This window comes from Pelobates fuscus, chromosome 8 (genome assembly GCF_036172605.1).
Source record: "Pelobates fuscus isolate aPelFus1 chromosome 8, aPelFus1.pri, whole genome shotgun sequence".
Taxonomy (NCBI): Eukaryota; Metazoa; Chordata; class Amphibia; order Anura; family Pelobatidae; genus Pelobates; species Pelobates fuscus.
In genome coordinates this window covers 3,937,109-3,952,595 of record NC_086324.1, presented here as the reverse complement: position 1 = coordinate 3,952,595, position 15,487 = coordinate 3,937,109, and the positions used below count along the sequence as shown (strand labels likewise).

The 15,487-nt window shown below is 38.9% G+C and overlaps 1 protein-coding gene across 1 annotated transcript in view; it reads right to left on the bottom strand.

The window, feature by feature from the left end:
- Positions 1–15,487, bottom strand: part of ESYT3 (extended synaptotagmin 3) — a 67,309-nt gene that overhangs the window by 22,518 nt on the left and 29,304 nt on the right. The window contains exons 6-7 of the mRNA XM_063429158.1: positions 11,146–11,235; positions 10,638–10,693 (exon numbers count right to left, since the gene is read on the bottom strand). Of these exons, the coding sequence (XP_063285228.1) occupies positions 10,638–10,693; positions 11,146–11,235 (146 nt within the window). The remainder of the gene's footprint in view (positions 1–10,637; positions 10,694–11,145; positions 11,236–15,487) is intronic.

Genomic DNA, 15,487 nt, shown 5'->3' with positions numbered 1-15,487 from the left:
CCCATTCCCCCAAAGAACGAGACGACACATCACTTTGAGGGTTAAGCAAGAACTCAGGACTGGGACACCCAGTCTGGCTTTTATTACAAACCAGTACATACAGGACACTCCCAGGGGGAGGATGAAATTAACCAATCACATGGATGTACCTCCCACACATTTCCTCCCCTTAGATTAACACTTAACACAATTATACCGTACACCCTTTTTCCCAATTCCTGGATGTACCCCAAATACATATGCTACACCTCCAAAACAGGTATCCCCTGATAGCCCTTATTCAGGGGGACAACATATTCAAGAATCAGGTCATTCGGATGAATGGTTCGGGAGATATGAGGTTCCAAAGATTTGACCGACCGCATGGGTAAAGTATCCGAAAACAGTTCCATGCATTTTGGCCCTGCGGTCGGTCACAAACAAGTGAATGAAACAGACGAATTACTGGTGTTATAGAGACTAAGGGGGATTCGCATGAATCCCCTAGTTCGTACGTTTCTTTCTACCGAACGGCGGGCCGTTCGGTAGTTTCCCCACGAAATCCTGGAAGTCTGGAGGTCTCAGCGGTGTTTGCCTAGTCGAGTGTCCGATTTCAGTTCCAGACACTCGACGGCAAAACACCGCTGTTCGGTAGTTTAAGATGGCCGCCGCCACGTGTTTGTTTCCCGAATGGCGGCCACCCAGAGGACAAAGAATACATTACATGGATTGACAATTACCTGTTTGCAACATTGTTGCAAACGGTAATTGGAGGCACACTTATTCCTGGGTGGTCTGGTTGTTCGGTAGTTTCACTCAATATAATGAATGGAGTGATTCTACCGAACAATCAGATGAATGCTGCATACATATCACCCAGGTTAAACTTAACACATGAATACATATACAATATACAGGCAGTACGCTAGAATATGCTTCACAGTCTTAAAGGGACAGTAGTCCCAAAAGTCCCAATCTGTTCATAGATAATTTTAAAGGGCCGGTAGCAGCAATATAAATTATTACATGCCCAAATAGAGTTTTTATAGAGCAATATGTCCAGGGGCCGTAGTCGCAGGGCAGGAGGCTAGCAACCAGGCCTCTCCAGTTCACAGTGGCGAAGCTGGTTTCGCCACAGTAGGCTCTGCAGACCATGCTTAGAGAGTATTGGAAACCCCAATGGGTGGGCTCTGTATACCATACCTAGAGAGTATGAGAAACCCTAATGTGTGGCCTCTGTAGACCATGCTTAGAGAGTATGAGAAAATTCCAACGGGTGGGTTCTGTATACCATGCTTAGAGAGTTTGGGAAACCCTAATATGTAGGATCTGCAGGCCATGCTTAGAGTTTGGGAAACCCCCATGTGTGGGCTCTATAGACCATGCTTAGAGAGTATAAGAAACAAAATGGGTGGGCTCTGTAGACCATGCTGAATGGGTGTAAGGTATAGAGTGGATCACCAGCAAGATATAAATCAAACCTTAACAAAGGCAGAGTAGAAGCTATAGAAATGGTGTATAATCGGACCTTAGAATGGTCAGGCTTAACACTTCGTATAGAAATAGAAGGTAACAAGACTAAACCTATAATTACAAGGCCAGATAAACTAACCAAGGGCAAAACTAAACCAGGTACAACCACGACTAGCCCGGCAGAGGACAAAAACAGATCAACAGCTAAGCTGGGTCAGAAAAAAAAAAAACTAAACAACAAAGAATTAGGTACTTAAAGGACCACTCCACACTGCAAAAAAGAAAAACCATAAACCACTGTTTAGTAGATATACCGAAAATGAATACAAGCATGCCTTTTTATTGTGGGTATATCTTAAAAGGGATTGCAAAAACCTGCAGATAACTGCGGCCTTTGCAAGCCCTCCCTTTTCATTGTCTGCACAGGAAATAAGCAGAGGTTTCGTGCATGCGTGTCTCATCTGAGGTCTGTGGAGGAGCCAGAGTTGGTGAAGATGCTGGTCTGAGGTCTGTGGAGGAGCCAGAGTTGGTGAAGATGCTGGTCTGAGGTCTGTGGAGGAGCTAGAGTTGGTGAAGATGCTGGTCTGAGGAGGAGCCAGAGTTGGTGAAGATGCTGGTCTGAGGAGGAGCCAGAGTTGGTGAAGATGCTGGTCTGAGGTCTGTGGGGGAGGAGGCAGGCATGCTCAAGTTGGACATTTGAATAAGCTCAAGGGAGCCAACGAAAGGAGAAAGCAAACCTCCCTGTCTGATTCCATAATTTAATTATGAAAGTGTAAAAGTGCAGATTTCTCAAAGAAAATCTGCGCTTTTATAAACTGGAAGCAAGCTGAAGTGCTTTCTGGGCGTGATGTACTTTAAGGGTCAGTAACCATGAAAGGGCATCAATCCCAGGTAGAAACAAGTTTAAATGGGATCTAACCCTAGACGTGGGTTTAGGAGACCATGCAGGAACATATAGGGAAACCCGGATAGTGGGTTTTAAAGACCATGCAGGGATGGATTGGGAGACTGATGGTTGGGTTTAGGAGACCATGCAGAGATGGATTGGGAGACCATGATGGATGGGTTTAGGAGACCATGCAGGGACAGATAGGGAAACCCTGATGGTGGGTTTAGGAGACAATGCAGGGACTGATAGGGAAACCCTGATGGTGGGTTTAGGAGACAATGCAGGGACTGATAGGGAAACCCTGATGATCGGTTTTGGAGATCATGCATGGAAAGATTGGGAGACTCCGATCGGTGGGTTTTGAACACCATGCAGTAATAGATTGGGAGACTCCGATGGGTGGGTTTTGAAGAACTTGAAGGGACAGATCTGGAGACTCGAATGGGTGGGTTTGCAGACCCTGCGTTGTGGGTTTTGCAGTTCATCGACTTATATTGATGTACAGGGAAATGAAGGCAGACACTGAAATTATATTTGAATTTTACTTATTCCATTCTGAGAAGGCTGAGGAGATAAAGTTACCTGGTATTGTTTACTCAGAGAAGACACAGTGTTCCCAGAGGTAAGGCCCTCAGGGGCTTTTGCTGGAAAATTAATGTTTATTTGTTCTATTTAAATTATTTAAATCTGCAGGGATCCGGAGCCTTGCGTGGGGAGGACACCGGGAGACTGGGGTAGTAGGTAGGAGGTCCTAGGTGACCTCAGTGTGATTCAGGTCAGATTTATTACTGTGAAGCATTGATTAAAGCATTGATTAATTGCTGTGTGACCCTGAATATTCATCATTTACACCATGTGCATTCCATGGACATCCAAGGAGCACATGAAGGCTTACTCCAGCCTTTCTAGAAATCAGAAGGGTTTGACAACCGTAGCCAGTAATGAAACTCTGTATGGACTCGCTGAGAAGACTAACAATTGCTTGTTATAAAATATTTATCTATCTATTAAAATAATATAAAATTAAATATTTATCTATCTATTCTTCTTCCTGTGTTCTGCCAAAATACATCGGCTTCCACCCCTTCGGCCCACAGCCAGGAAACCTGGTGTTTCCACTTATCTACCCATCAGAGAGCGCTCATATACTCAGTACATTCCTACAGAAGGAGCTCAGTATTAAACCCCTCGCGGGAGCCCAGAGGGCCAACCTGACATGGATCTGATGGGTTAATAAAAGATGGGCCATCGATAATGGCAGGCGATTCTTGGATCAGCACAGGGAACATGGCATTGCAAGGGTTAATCCCCCAGCCACATGACCTGTGTGTGTGTGACTTTAAATCCCAAACCCCAGCTTTTGTTTCTAATTCCTGTGAACAGGGTTTGAGTCATCTTACTTTGTTGTGTTAAAAACTCGGGAGAGCAGCCAAAATAGCACCAGGTGGGGCGACAAACACAGCCAAAAAGCACGCGGGAGGGGTGTGCGGTCACACCTTCAGTCATCCCTGTCCTTCCCAGCATGCCTTGCAGGCAGGCCGCAGCCGTCACTGCGTTTGCAATATTCACATTGTGCAGAACCTCCCCAGGGGAGAAGGCTGAATAATGATGGAGCGGATTGAGGGATTCTGGGCAGACTGGAAAATCCAGTTATTCTGCACCTGTTGGGAGACGAGACACAGCTAGCTAAAATACTGCGCACAGCTAGCTAAAATACTAATAGAATAATAAACCGTATCTGCACAATATGGCTGACGCGTCACTTCTGTCACAATGTGCTATTAATTCAAATCGTGATCTGAAAATAGCACCAGTTTCCTTAATTTATACCGTTCAGATTCCGTATAACCCAACCATTAAACTTCATATGTGACAATAACGTTTATATTGTACCGTTCAGATTCCGTGTAACCCAACCATTAAACTTCATATGGGACAATAATGTTTATATTATACCGTTCAGATTCCGTATAACCCAACATTAAACTTCATATGGGACAATAACGTTTATATTATACCGTTCAGATTCCGTATAACCCAACCATTAAACTTCATATGTGACAATAACGTTTATATTGTACCGTTCAGATTCCGTGTAACCCAACCATTAAACTTCATATGGGACAATAATGTTTATATTATACCGTTCAGATTCCGTATAACCCAACATTAAACTTCATATGGGACAATAACGTTTATATTATCCCGTTCAGATTCTGTATAACCCAACATTAAACTTCATATGGGACAATAACGTTTATATTATACCGTTCAGATTCCGTATAACCCAACATTAAATTTCATATGTGACGATAACGTTTATATTATACCGTTCAGATTCCGTATAACCCAACATTAAACTTCATATGGGACAATAACGTTTATATTATACCGTTCAGATTCCGTATAACCCAACATTAAACTTCATATGGGAAAATAACGTTTATATTATACCGTTCAGATTCCGTATAACCCAACATTAAACTTCATATGGGACAATAACGTTTATATTATACCGTTCAGATTCCGTATAACCCAACCATTAAACTTCATATGGGACGATAACGTTTATATTATACCGTTCAGATTCCGTATAACCCAACATTAAACTTCATATGGGACAATAACGTTTATATTATACCGTTCAGATTCCGTATAACCCAACCATTAAACTTCATATGTGACAATAACGTTTATATTATACCGTTCAGATTCCGTATAACCCAACATTAAACTTCATATGTGACAATAACGTTTATATTATACCGTTCAGATTCCGTATAATGGACAATGACGATAACGTTTATATTATACCGTTCAGATTCCGTATAATGGACAATGACGATAACGTTTATATTATACCGTTCAGATTCCGTATAACCCAACATTAAACTTCATATGGGACAATAACGTTTATATTATACCGTTCAGATTCCGTATAACCCAACATTAAACTTCATATGTGACAATAACGTTTATATTATACCGTTCAGATTCCGTATAACCCAACCATTAAACTTCATATGTGACAATAACGTTTATATTATACCGTTCAGATTCCGTATAACCCAACCATTAAACTTCATATGGGACGATAACGTTTATATTATACCGTTCAGATTCCGTATAATGGACAATGACGATAACGTTTATATTATACCGTTCAGATTCCGTATAATGGACAATGACGATAACGTTTATATTATACCGTTCAGATTCCGTATAACCCAACATTAAACTTCATATGGGACGATAACGTTTATATTATACCGTTCAGATTCCGTATAACCCAACATTAAACTTCATATGGGACAATAACGTTTATATTATACCGTTCAGATTCCGTATAACCCAACATTAAATTTCATATGTGACGATAACGTTTATATTATACCGTTCAGATTCCGTATAACCCAACCATTAAACTTCATATGTGACAATAACGTTTATATTATACCGTTCAGATTCCGTATAACCCAACATTAAACTTCATATGTGACAATAACGTTTATATTATACCGTTCAGATTCCGTATAATGGACAATGACGATAACGTTTATATTATACCGTTCAGATTCCGTATAATGGACAATGACGATAACGTTTATATTATACCGTTCAGATTCCGTATAACCCAACATTAAACTTCATATGGGACAATAACGTTTATATTATACCGTTCAGATTCCGTATAACCCAATATTAAACTTCATATGGGACAATAACGTTTATATTATACCGTTCAGATTCCGTATAACCCAACATTAAACTTCATATGGGACAATAACGTTTATATTATACCGTTCAGATTCCGTATAACCCAACCATTAAACTTCATATGTGACAATAACGTTTATATTATACCGTTCAGATTCCGTATAACCCAACCATTAAACTTCATATGTGACAATAACGTTTATATTATACCGTTCAGATTCCGTATAACCCAATATTAAACTTCATATGGGACAATAACGTTTATATTATACCGTTCAGATTCCGTATAACCCAACATTAAACTTCATATGGGACAATAACGTTTATATTGTACCGTTCAGATTCCGTATAACTCAACCATTAAACTTCATATGGGACAATAACGTTTATATTATACCGTTCAGATTCCGTATAACCCAACCATTAAACTTCATATGGGACAATAACGTTTATATTATACCGTTCAGATTCCGTATAACCCAACATTAAACTTCATATGTGACAATAACGTTTATATTATACCGTTCAGATTCCGTATAACCCAACATTAAACTTCATATGGGACAATAACGTTTATATTATACCGTTCAGATTCCGTATAACCCAACATTAAACTTCATATGTGACAATAACGTTTATATTATACCGTTCAGATTCCGTATAACCCAACCATTAAACTTCATATGGGACGATAACGTTTATATTATACCGTTCAGATTCCGTATAACCCAACATTAAACTTCATATGCGACAATAACGTTTATATTATACCGTTCAGATTCCGTATAACCCAACCATTAAACTTCATATGCGACAATAACGTTTATATTATACCGTTCAGATTCCGTATAACCCAACATTAAACTTCATATGGGACAATAACGTTTATATTATACCGTTCAGATTCCGTATAACCCAAACATTAAACTTCATATGGGACGATAACGTTTATATTATACCGTTCAGATTCTGTATAACCCAACATTAAACTTCATATGGGACAATAACGTTTATATTATACCGTTCAGATTCCGTATAACCCAACCATTAAACTTCATATGGCACAATAACGTTTATATTATACCGTTCAGATTCCGTATAACCCAACCATTAAACTTCATATGGGACAATAACGTTTATATTATACCGTTCAGATTCCGTATAACCCAACCATTAAACTTCATATGGGACAATAACGTTTATATTATACCGTTCAGATTCCGTATAACCCAACCATTAAACTTCATATGGGACAATAACGATTATACCGTTCAGATTCCGTGTAACCCAACCATTAAACTTCATATGTGACGATAACGTTTATATTATACCGTTCAGATTCTGTATAACCCAACCATTAAACTTCATATGGGACAATAACGTTTATATTATACCGTTCAGATTCCGTATAACCCAACCATTAAACTTCATATGGGACAATAACGTTTATATTATACCGTTCAGATTCCGTATAACCCAACCATTAAACTTCATATGGGACAATAACGTTTATATTATACCGTTCAGATTCCGTATAACCCAACCATTAAACTTCATATGGGACAATAACGTTTATATTATACCGTTCAGATTCCGTGTAACCCAACATTAAACTTCATATGGGACAATAACGTTTATATTATACCGTTCAGATTCCGTATAACCCAACATTAAACTTCATATGGGACAATAACGTTTATATTATACCGTTCAGATTCCGTATAACCCAACATTAAACTTCATATGGGACAATAACGTTTATATTATACCGTTCAGATTCCGTATAACCCAACATTAAACTTCATATGGGACAATAACGTTTATATTATACCGTTCAGATTCCGTATAACCCAACATTAAACTTCATATGGGACAATAACGTTTATATTATACCGTTCAGATTCCGTATAACCCAACATTAAACTTCATATGGGACAATAACGTTTATATTATACCGTTCAGATTCCGTATAACCCAACATTAAACTTCATATGGGACAATAACGTTTATATTATACCGTTCAGATTCCGTATAATGGACAATGACGATAACGTTTATATTATACCGTTCAGATTCCGTATAATGGACAATGACGATAACGTTTATATTATACCGTTCAGATTCCGTATAACCCAACATTAAACTTCATATGGGACAATAACGTTTATATTATACCGTTCAGATTCCGTATAACCCAACCATTAAACTTCATATGGGACAATAACGTTTATATTGTACCGTTCAGATTCCGTGTAACCCAACATTAAACTTCATATGGGACAATAACGTTTATATTATACCGTTCAGATTCCGTATAACCCAACCATTAAACTTCATATGGGACAATAACGTTTATATTATACCGTTCAGATTCTGTATAACCCAAACATTAAACTTCATATGTGACGATAACGTTTATATTATACCGTTCAGATTCCGTATAACCCAACCATTAAACTTCATATGGGACAATAACGTTTATATTATACCGTTCAGATTCCGTATAACCCAACCATTAAACTTCATATGGGACGATAACGTTTATATTATACCGTTCAGATTCCGTATAACCCAACCATTAAACTTCATATGGGACAATAACGTTTATATTATACCGTTCAGATTCCGTATAACCCAACCATTAAACTTCATATGGGACAATAACGTTTATATTGTACCGTTCAGATTCCGTGTAACCCAACATTAAACTTCATATGGGACAATAACGTTTATATTATACCGTTCAGATTCCGTATAACCCAACCATTAAACTTCATATGGGACAATAACGTTTATATTATACCGTTCAGATTCTGTATAACCCAAACATTAAACTTCATATGTGACGATAACGTTTATATTATACCGTTCAGATTCCGTATAACCCAACCATTAAACTTCATATGGGACAATAACGTTTATATTATACCGTTCAGATTCCGTATAACCCAAACATTAAACTTCATATGGGACAATAACGTTTATATTATACCGTTCAGATTCCGTATAACCCAACATTAAACTTCATATGGGACAATAACGTTTATATTATACCGTTCAGATTCCGTATAACCCAACATTAAACTTCATATGGGACAATAACGTTTATATTATACCGTTCAGATTCCGTATAATGGACAATGACGATAACGTTTATATTATACCGTTCAGATTCCGAATAAACAAACACGACGTTTTTATATGGGACAAAATGTTAAATCAGAGAATTTTCCGAAGTCAGCCAATTTGGCCTAAAATTTGACAATGTTTCTTGTTTAAACCACTATAAACACTGCCTGGGATAGCAGAATGGAGTCACAGCCAATCACACACGATAAAAGTTATTAATGAATTAACAGAATCATCAGACACCTTGTGAATTCAACACTAAGAACTTCATAAAACCACAAAAAAAATAAAAAGAAACAAAAACACGTTTCTTACAATTAACCATCTCAAAACAAATGTGTTAACAAGAGGTAACCGACTGAACATCACGGTCAGTTCACCAGCATAGCAGCAAGGTTTACCAATTACTACCAACGATGCCTCATTAATCCATTAAACAACAATTACACAATTGTAACCGGGAGGAACAGATAACACAACAAACTAAACATCGTAAATGGCGAACATTTCAGGCACCATAACCACTACAGGGTTGTATAGTTTTGGATTGTGAGCTCCTTTAGACAGGGCCCAGTAAGTCGATCACGTTTTGTTGGAATTTTTGTTTTGTCTACCTAACGTACAGCACTGCAGAATATATTGGCGCTATATACATAAGTGTAATTGTAGTGGTTATGGTGGCAGTACTATCCTGGTGGTCTCTTACGTTAAGTAGTCAACACTTTATAAAACAGTTTAAGCGTACTGTAGTGGTTATGGTGCTTGCCATGTTTATTAACATTCTTAGGATGCTTATCAGTGTCATCTTGGAACATAACAGGTAAATGACCAGCGTAGACGATAATCACTCCCACTTTCATTCCAAGATGGATCCATTGTGTTTGCTGCTAACCTCGCAATCTGAGTATTGATCCTGAGAAAGCAAGATTAAGGATGACGCTGACACACCACTTTACATTTATAATAATTAGTGCCAGAAAATGGCTGTGTGTCTTTGGACTGTGATTGTCGAAATTCAGCAAATAGCACAGCTCTGTTCTCGATGTTGGATTCCAACTCTCCCCTGATTTTAAACACTGATTGCACAGACTCTATACTTTCCAGGATTCCTGTAAAAACAGGTCTGGCTCTTCTGAACCTGTCTGGGATACGCACTAAACAGAGACTTCGGTCTGCTGGGAGAGGCATTTTAAGCCAGATTACGTGAATTTTGCAATCCCTGGTGAATTCGCAGTCAGTATTTCGGAAAATCATTACTTTATGAACTAAAATAGCATTGAATGGAGGCAGCCCACAGCCAGGCTGGGGAATAAACGCAGGCTCACCACATTCACTTTGTGCGTTTCAGGCACTTTATCCGCAATCTTGTACAGCACCACAGAACATGTCAGCGCTATATACACTTACAATGTTATTTATCTCGAAAGGATTTGTATTAGTGAGCAATTACCTGACTCCTGGAATCTCCAGAATGTTTGTTAATCCAGTCCAGTTAATTTCCAGGTACTAAGAGTGAAAGTAAACACAAAAAGCGTGAGAGATCCGACCTGGCAGCTTCTTTTGGCTATAAATTCTATAATTATTATAAGAAATTTGCAAAACATCAGGAAATTTACTATAAGACCACGACTGCAAGCTCTTGGGGTCAGAGTCCTGAATTGTTCATGGGATCTTTTCGCTAAAACCATCCAGGATTTAAAACAATCAAATTAAGAGGCAATGTATGGCTAAAATCTGTAGGGTTTATCTCAAATTATCAAAATATAAGGAATATACCTAAAACATCCTACAGTAATAGCCTGGGACTTTGCAATAAGGATTTCAATGAACGGATTGTGAACCCGCCTTTCCTTTCCGACTGTTTGTGACCCCAATATCAGTGGCGTTACACTGTACAACTATTGGCCTTCACACACCCGGTCATTTGTTTATGGATGAATTAACTGGGAGCAACTTACTGGTTTTTGTATGAAGAACATAGTGACGGCTCCAAAAAATGGCGCCTCTGGCATCAGGGGAGCCAATATGACTCGCAGCGTCCCATGTACCTGTCCGGGAAAAGAACAACCACCGGATTATATATATATTGGCGGAGCACGTAATATAATCTGTTTACTGTCAGAGAACAAAATAGATAGAAACATAACAGTGAAGTATTGTAAATTCAAGGTTCCATTATAATTGTATGGGAATAATAGATTGTATAGATTTATATAAAATATGATATCAATACAAACAAAGATTCAGCTGATTAGATCATACAATAAAACTGGTAAGATCCACAGCGCAGATTTACATCCATCGTACCATGGTCCATATGGTCAAATTTTGTTAACTTATTAAATTTATCTAAAAACCACGCATAAAAAAGTCAATGAACAGATACCAACAGTCACAAACCCATTCTGTAAAAACTGCTGGGAATTTGGAAAGAGAAAATGACATTTTAGTGGGAGCTTTAGGAGATTATCCACATTTAGAGTGTGCATTGCGTGTGTTAGAAAAAGTGTGGGGTTTTAGAGGAAGAGTGATCAATTCCCATCACCTTATACATTAACCAATATAATGTTAGTCAACAATTAGAGAAAAAAACAAAACTCCATCAAAATCGAAAATGTATCATTTAAAAATAGAGAATTAAATTGATCTAAAAAAGTCTATTTGGGGCAGATGGAGGGAGATGGTATATATTCCTAAAACAAAAAAAAAATTCATTCCAAAATCCACCTCATTTCCATCTGTCCCAATTTCTTTATAAAATCTTCACCCATCCAATTATAAATGACTTTTTGAATCCCTTGAAATGTTAAAACGGAGTTAATGGCGCCTATAAACCCTCTATTAATGGCGCCTATAAACCCTCTATTAATGGCGCCTATAAACCCTCTATTAATGGCGTCTATAAACCCTCTATTAATGGCGCCTATAAACCCTCTATTAATGGCGCCTATAAACCCTCTATTAATGGCGCCTATAAACCCTCTATTAATGGCGCCTATAAACCCTCTATTAATGGCGCCTATAAACCCTCTATTAATGGCGCCTATAAACCCTCTATTAATGGCGCCTATAAACCCTCTATTAATGGCGCCTATAAACCCTCTATTAATGGCGCCTATAAACCCTCTATTAATGGCGCCTATAAACCCTCTATTAATGGCGCCTATAAACCCTCTATTAATGGCGCCTATAAACCCTCTATTAATGGCGCCTATAAACCCTCTATTAATGGCGCCTATAAACCCTCTATTAATGGCGCCTATAAACCCTCTATTAATGGCGCCTATAAACCCTCTATTAATGGCGCCTATAAACCCTCTATTAATGGCGCCTATAAACCCTCTTTTAATGGCGCCTATAAACCCTCTTTTAATGGCGCCTATAAACCCTCTATTAATGGCGCCTATAAACCCTCTATTAATGGCGCCTATAAACCCTCTATTAATGGCGCCTATAAACCCTCTATTAATGGCGCCTATAAACCCTCTATTAATGGCGCCTATAAACCCTCTATTAATGGCGCCTATAAACCCTCTATTAATGGCGCCTATAAACCCTCTATTAATGGCGCCTATAAACCCTCTATTAATGGCGCCTATAAACCCTCTATTAATGGCGCCTATAAACCCTCTATTAATGGCGCCTATAAACCCTCTATTAATGGCGTCTATAAACCCTCTATTAATGGCGTCTATAAACCCTCTATTAATGGCGTCTATAAACCCTCTATTAATGGCGTCTATAAACCCTCTATTAATGGCGTCTATAAACCCTCTATTAATGGCGTCTATAAACCCTCTATTAATGGCGTCTATAAACCCTCTATTAATGGCGTCTATAAACCCTCTATTAATGGCGTCTATAAACCCTCTATTAATGGCGTCTATAAACCCTCTATTAATGGCGTCTATAAACCCTCTATTAATGGTTTATGTTTATTATTAACCTGATTAGCCCATCTTTTAGGTGATCTGGTAGTCTGACGCGCTCTACAACGTCCACAGCCATAAAACCCTGATTTAGATCTAGCAATGTATCCAGAGTACTTTGCTTTTCTCCGGGTTAAAAGTCAATAGTCCCCTTTATTGTAATCACGTTATACACAGGTGTGCGGCAGCGTTCGGCTTATATTATATTATTATATTTATTATATTGGTGGTTGGGATACATATTTATGGTTTAGATCCTTTGGAGCTATTAATTATTAGCGCTTCTATACAATGATTGTTTTACGATTATACACACACACACACACACACACACTAGGATTATGTATAGATATATATGGAAAGGCGGGGCCTGTCGTTATGGGAGGGGATATCGCTATAAATACACAGACTGTCTGGGTCAGTACAGAACCATCTACTTCCGGTTCAAGGGTCGTCAACACAAACTGCATGACCTCCAAACAGGCTGGTCCTGGCCGCGTCCGGCCCACGCGGGTATTCATTATACCACCTCCCTCTTTCTACTGCTAATACCTCTCCCTATACAACCAAGCATTCTGCTAGCATTTCCTGCTGCTCTATTACATTGTCTGCCTACCTTTAAGTCATCAGAAATAATCACCCCTAAATCCCTTTCCTCAGATGTTGAGGTTAGGACTGTATCAAATATTCTGTACTCTGCCCTTGGGTTTTTACGTCCAAGATGCATTATCTTGCACTTATCCACATTAAATGTCAGTTGACACAACTCTGACCATTTTTCTAGTTTACCTAAATCATTTACCATTTGTCTTATCCCTCCTGGAACATCAACCCTGTTACATATCTTAGTATCATCCACAAAAAGACACACCTTACCATCAAGACCTTCTGCAATATCACTAATAAAAATATTAAAGAGAATGGGTCCAAGTACAGATCCCTGAGGTACCCCACTGGTGACAAGCCCAAGCTTCGAATATACTCCATTGAATACAACCCTCTGTTGCCTGTCACTCAGCCACTGCCTTGCCCATTCAACAATATTGGAATCCAAACTCAAAGATTGCAGTTTATTGATAAGCCTTCTATGTGCAACAGTGTCAAAAGCCTTACTGAGATCTAGGTAAGCAATGTCTACTGCACCACCCTGATCTATAATTTTAGTTACCCAATCAAAACAATCAATAAGATTAGTTTGGCACGATCTCCCTGAAGTAAACCCATGTTGTCTCTGATCTTGAAATCCATGTGTTTTTAGATGTTCAACAATCCTATCCTTTAACATGGTTTCCATTACTTTCACGTATACTGCACATGGGTACCAGTGATACCCAGAGAGGGCAGTAACAGTAATAATGTGAGTACCAGTGATACCCAGAGAGGGCAGTAACAGTAATAATGTGAGTACCAGTGATACCAAGAGAGGGCAGTAACAGTAATAATGTGAGTACCAGTGATACCAAGAGAGGGCAGTAACAGTAATAATGTGAGTACCAGTGATACCCAGAGAGGGCAGTAACAGTAATAATGTGAGTACCAGTGATACCCAGAGAGGGCAGTAACAGTAATAATGTGAGTACCAGTGATACCCAGAGAGGGCAGTAACAGTAATAATGTGAGTACCAGTGATACCCAGAGAGGGCAGAAACAGTAATAATGTGAGTACCAGTGATACCCAGAGAGGGCAGTAACAGTAATAATGTGAGTACCAGTGATACCCAGAGAGGGCAGAAACAGTAATAATGTGAGTACCAGTGATACCCAGAGAGGGCAGTAACAGTAATAATGTGAGTACCAGTGATACCCAGAGAGGGCAGTAACAGTAATAATGTGAGTACCAGTGATACCCAGAGAGGGCAGTAACAGTAATAATGTGAGTACCAGTGATACCCAGAGAGGGCAGAAACAGTAATAATGTGAGTACCAGTGATACCCAGAGAGGGCAGTAACAGTAATAATGTGAGTACCAGTGATACCCAGAGAGGGCAGAAACAGTAATAATGTGAGTACCAGTGATACCCAGAGAGGGCAGTAACAGTAATAATGTGAGTACCAGTGATACCCAGAGAGGGCAGTAACAGTAATAATAGGAGTACCAGTGATACCCAGAGAGGGCAGTAACAGTAATAATGTGAGTACCAGTGATACCAAGAGAGGGCAGTAACAGTAATAATGTGAGTACCAGTGATACCCAGAGAGGGCAGTAACAGTAATAATGTGAGTACCAGTGATACCCAGAGAGGGCAGTAACAGTAATAATGTGAGTACCAGTGATACCCAGAGAGGGCAGTAACAGTAATAATAGGAGTACCAGTGATACCCAGAGAGGGCAGTAACAACGTAGGAGAACCCGCAATACCCACAATTTACC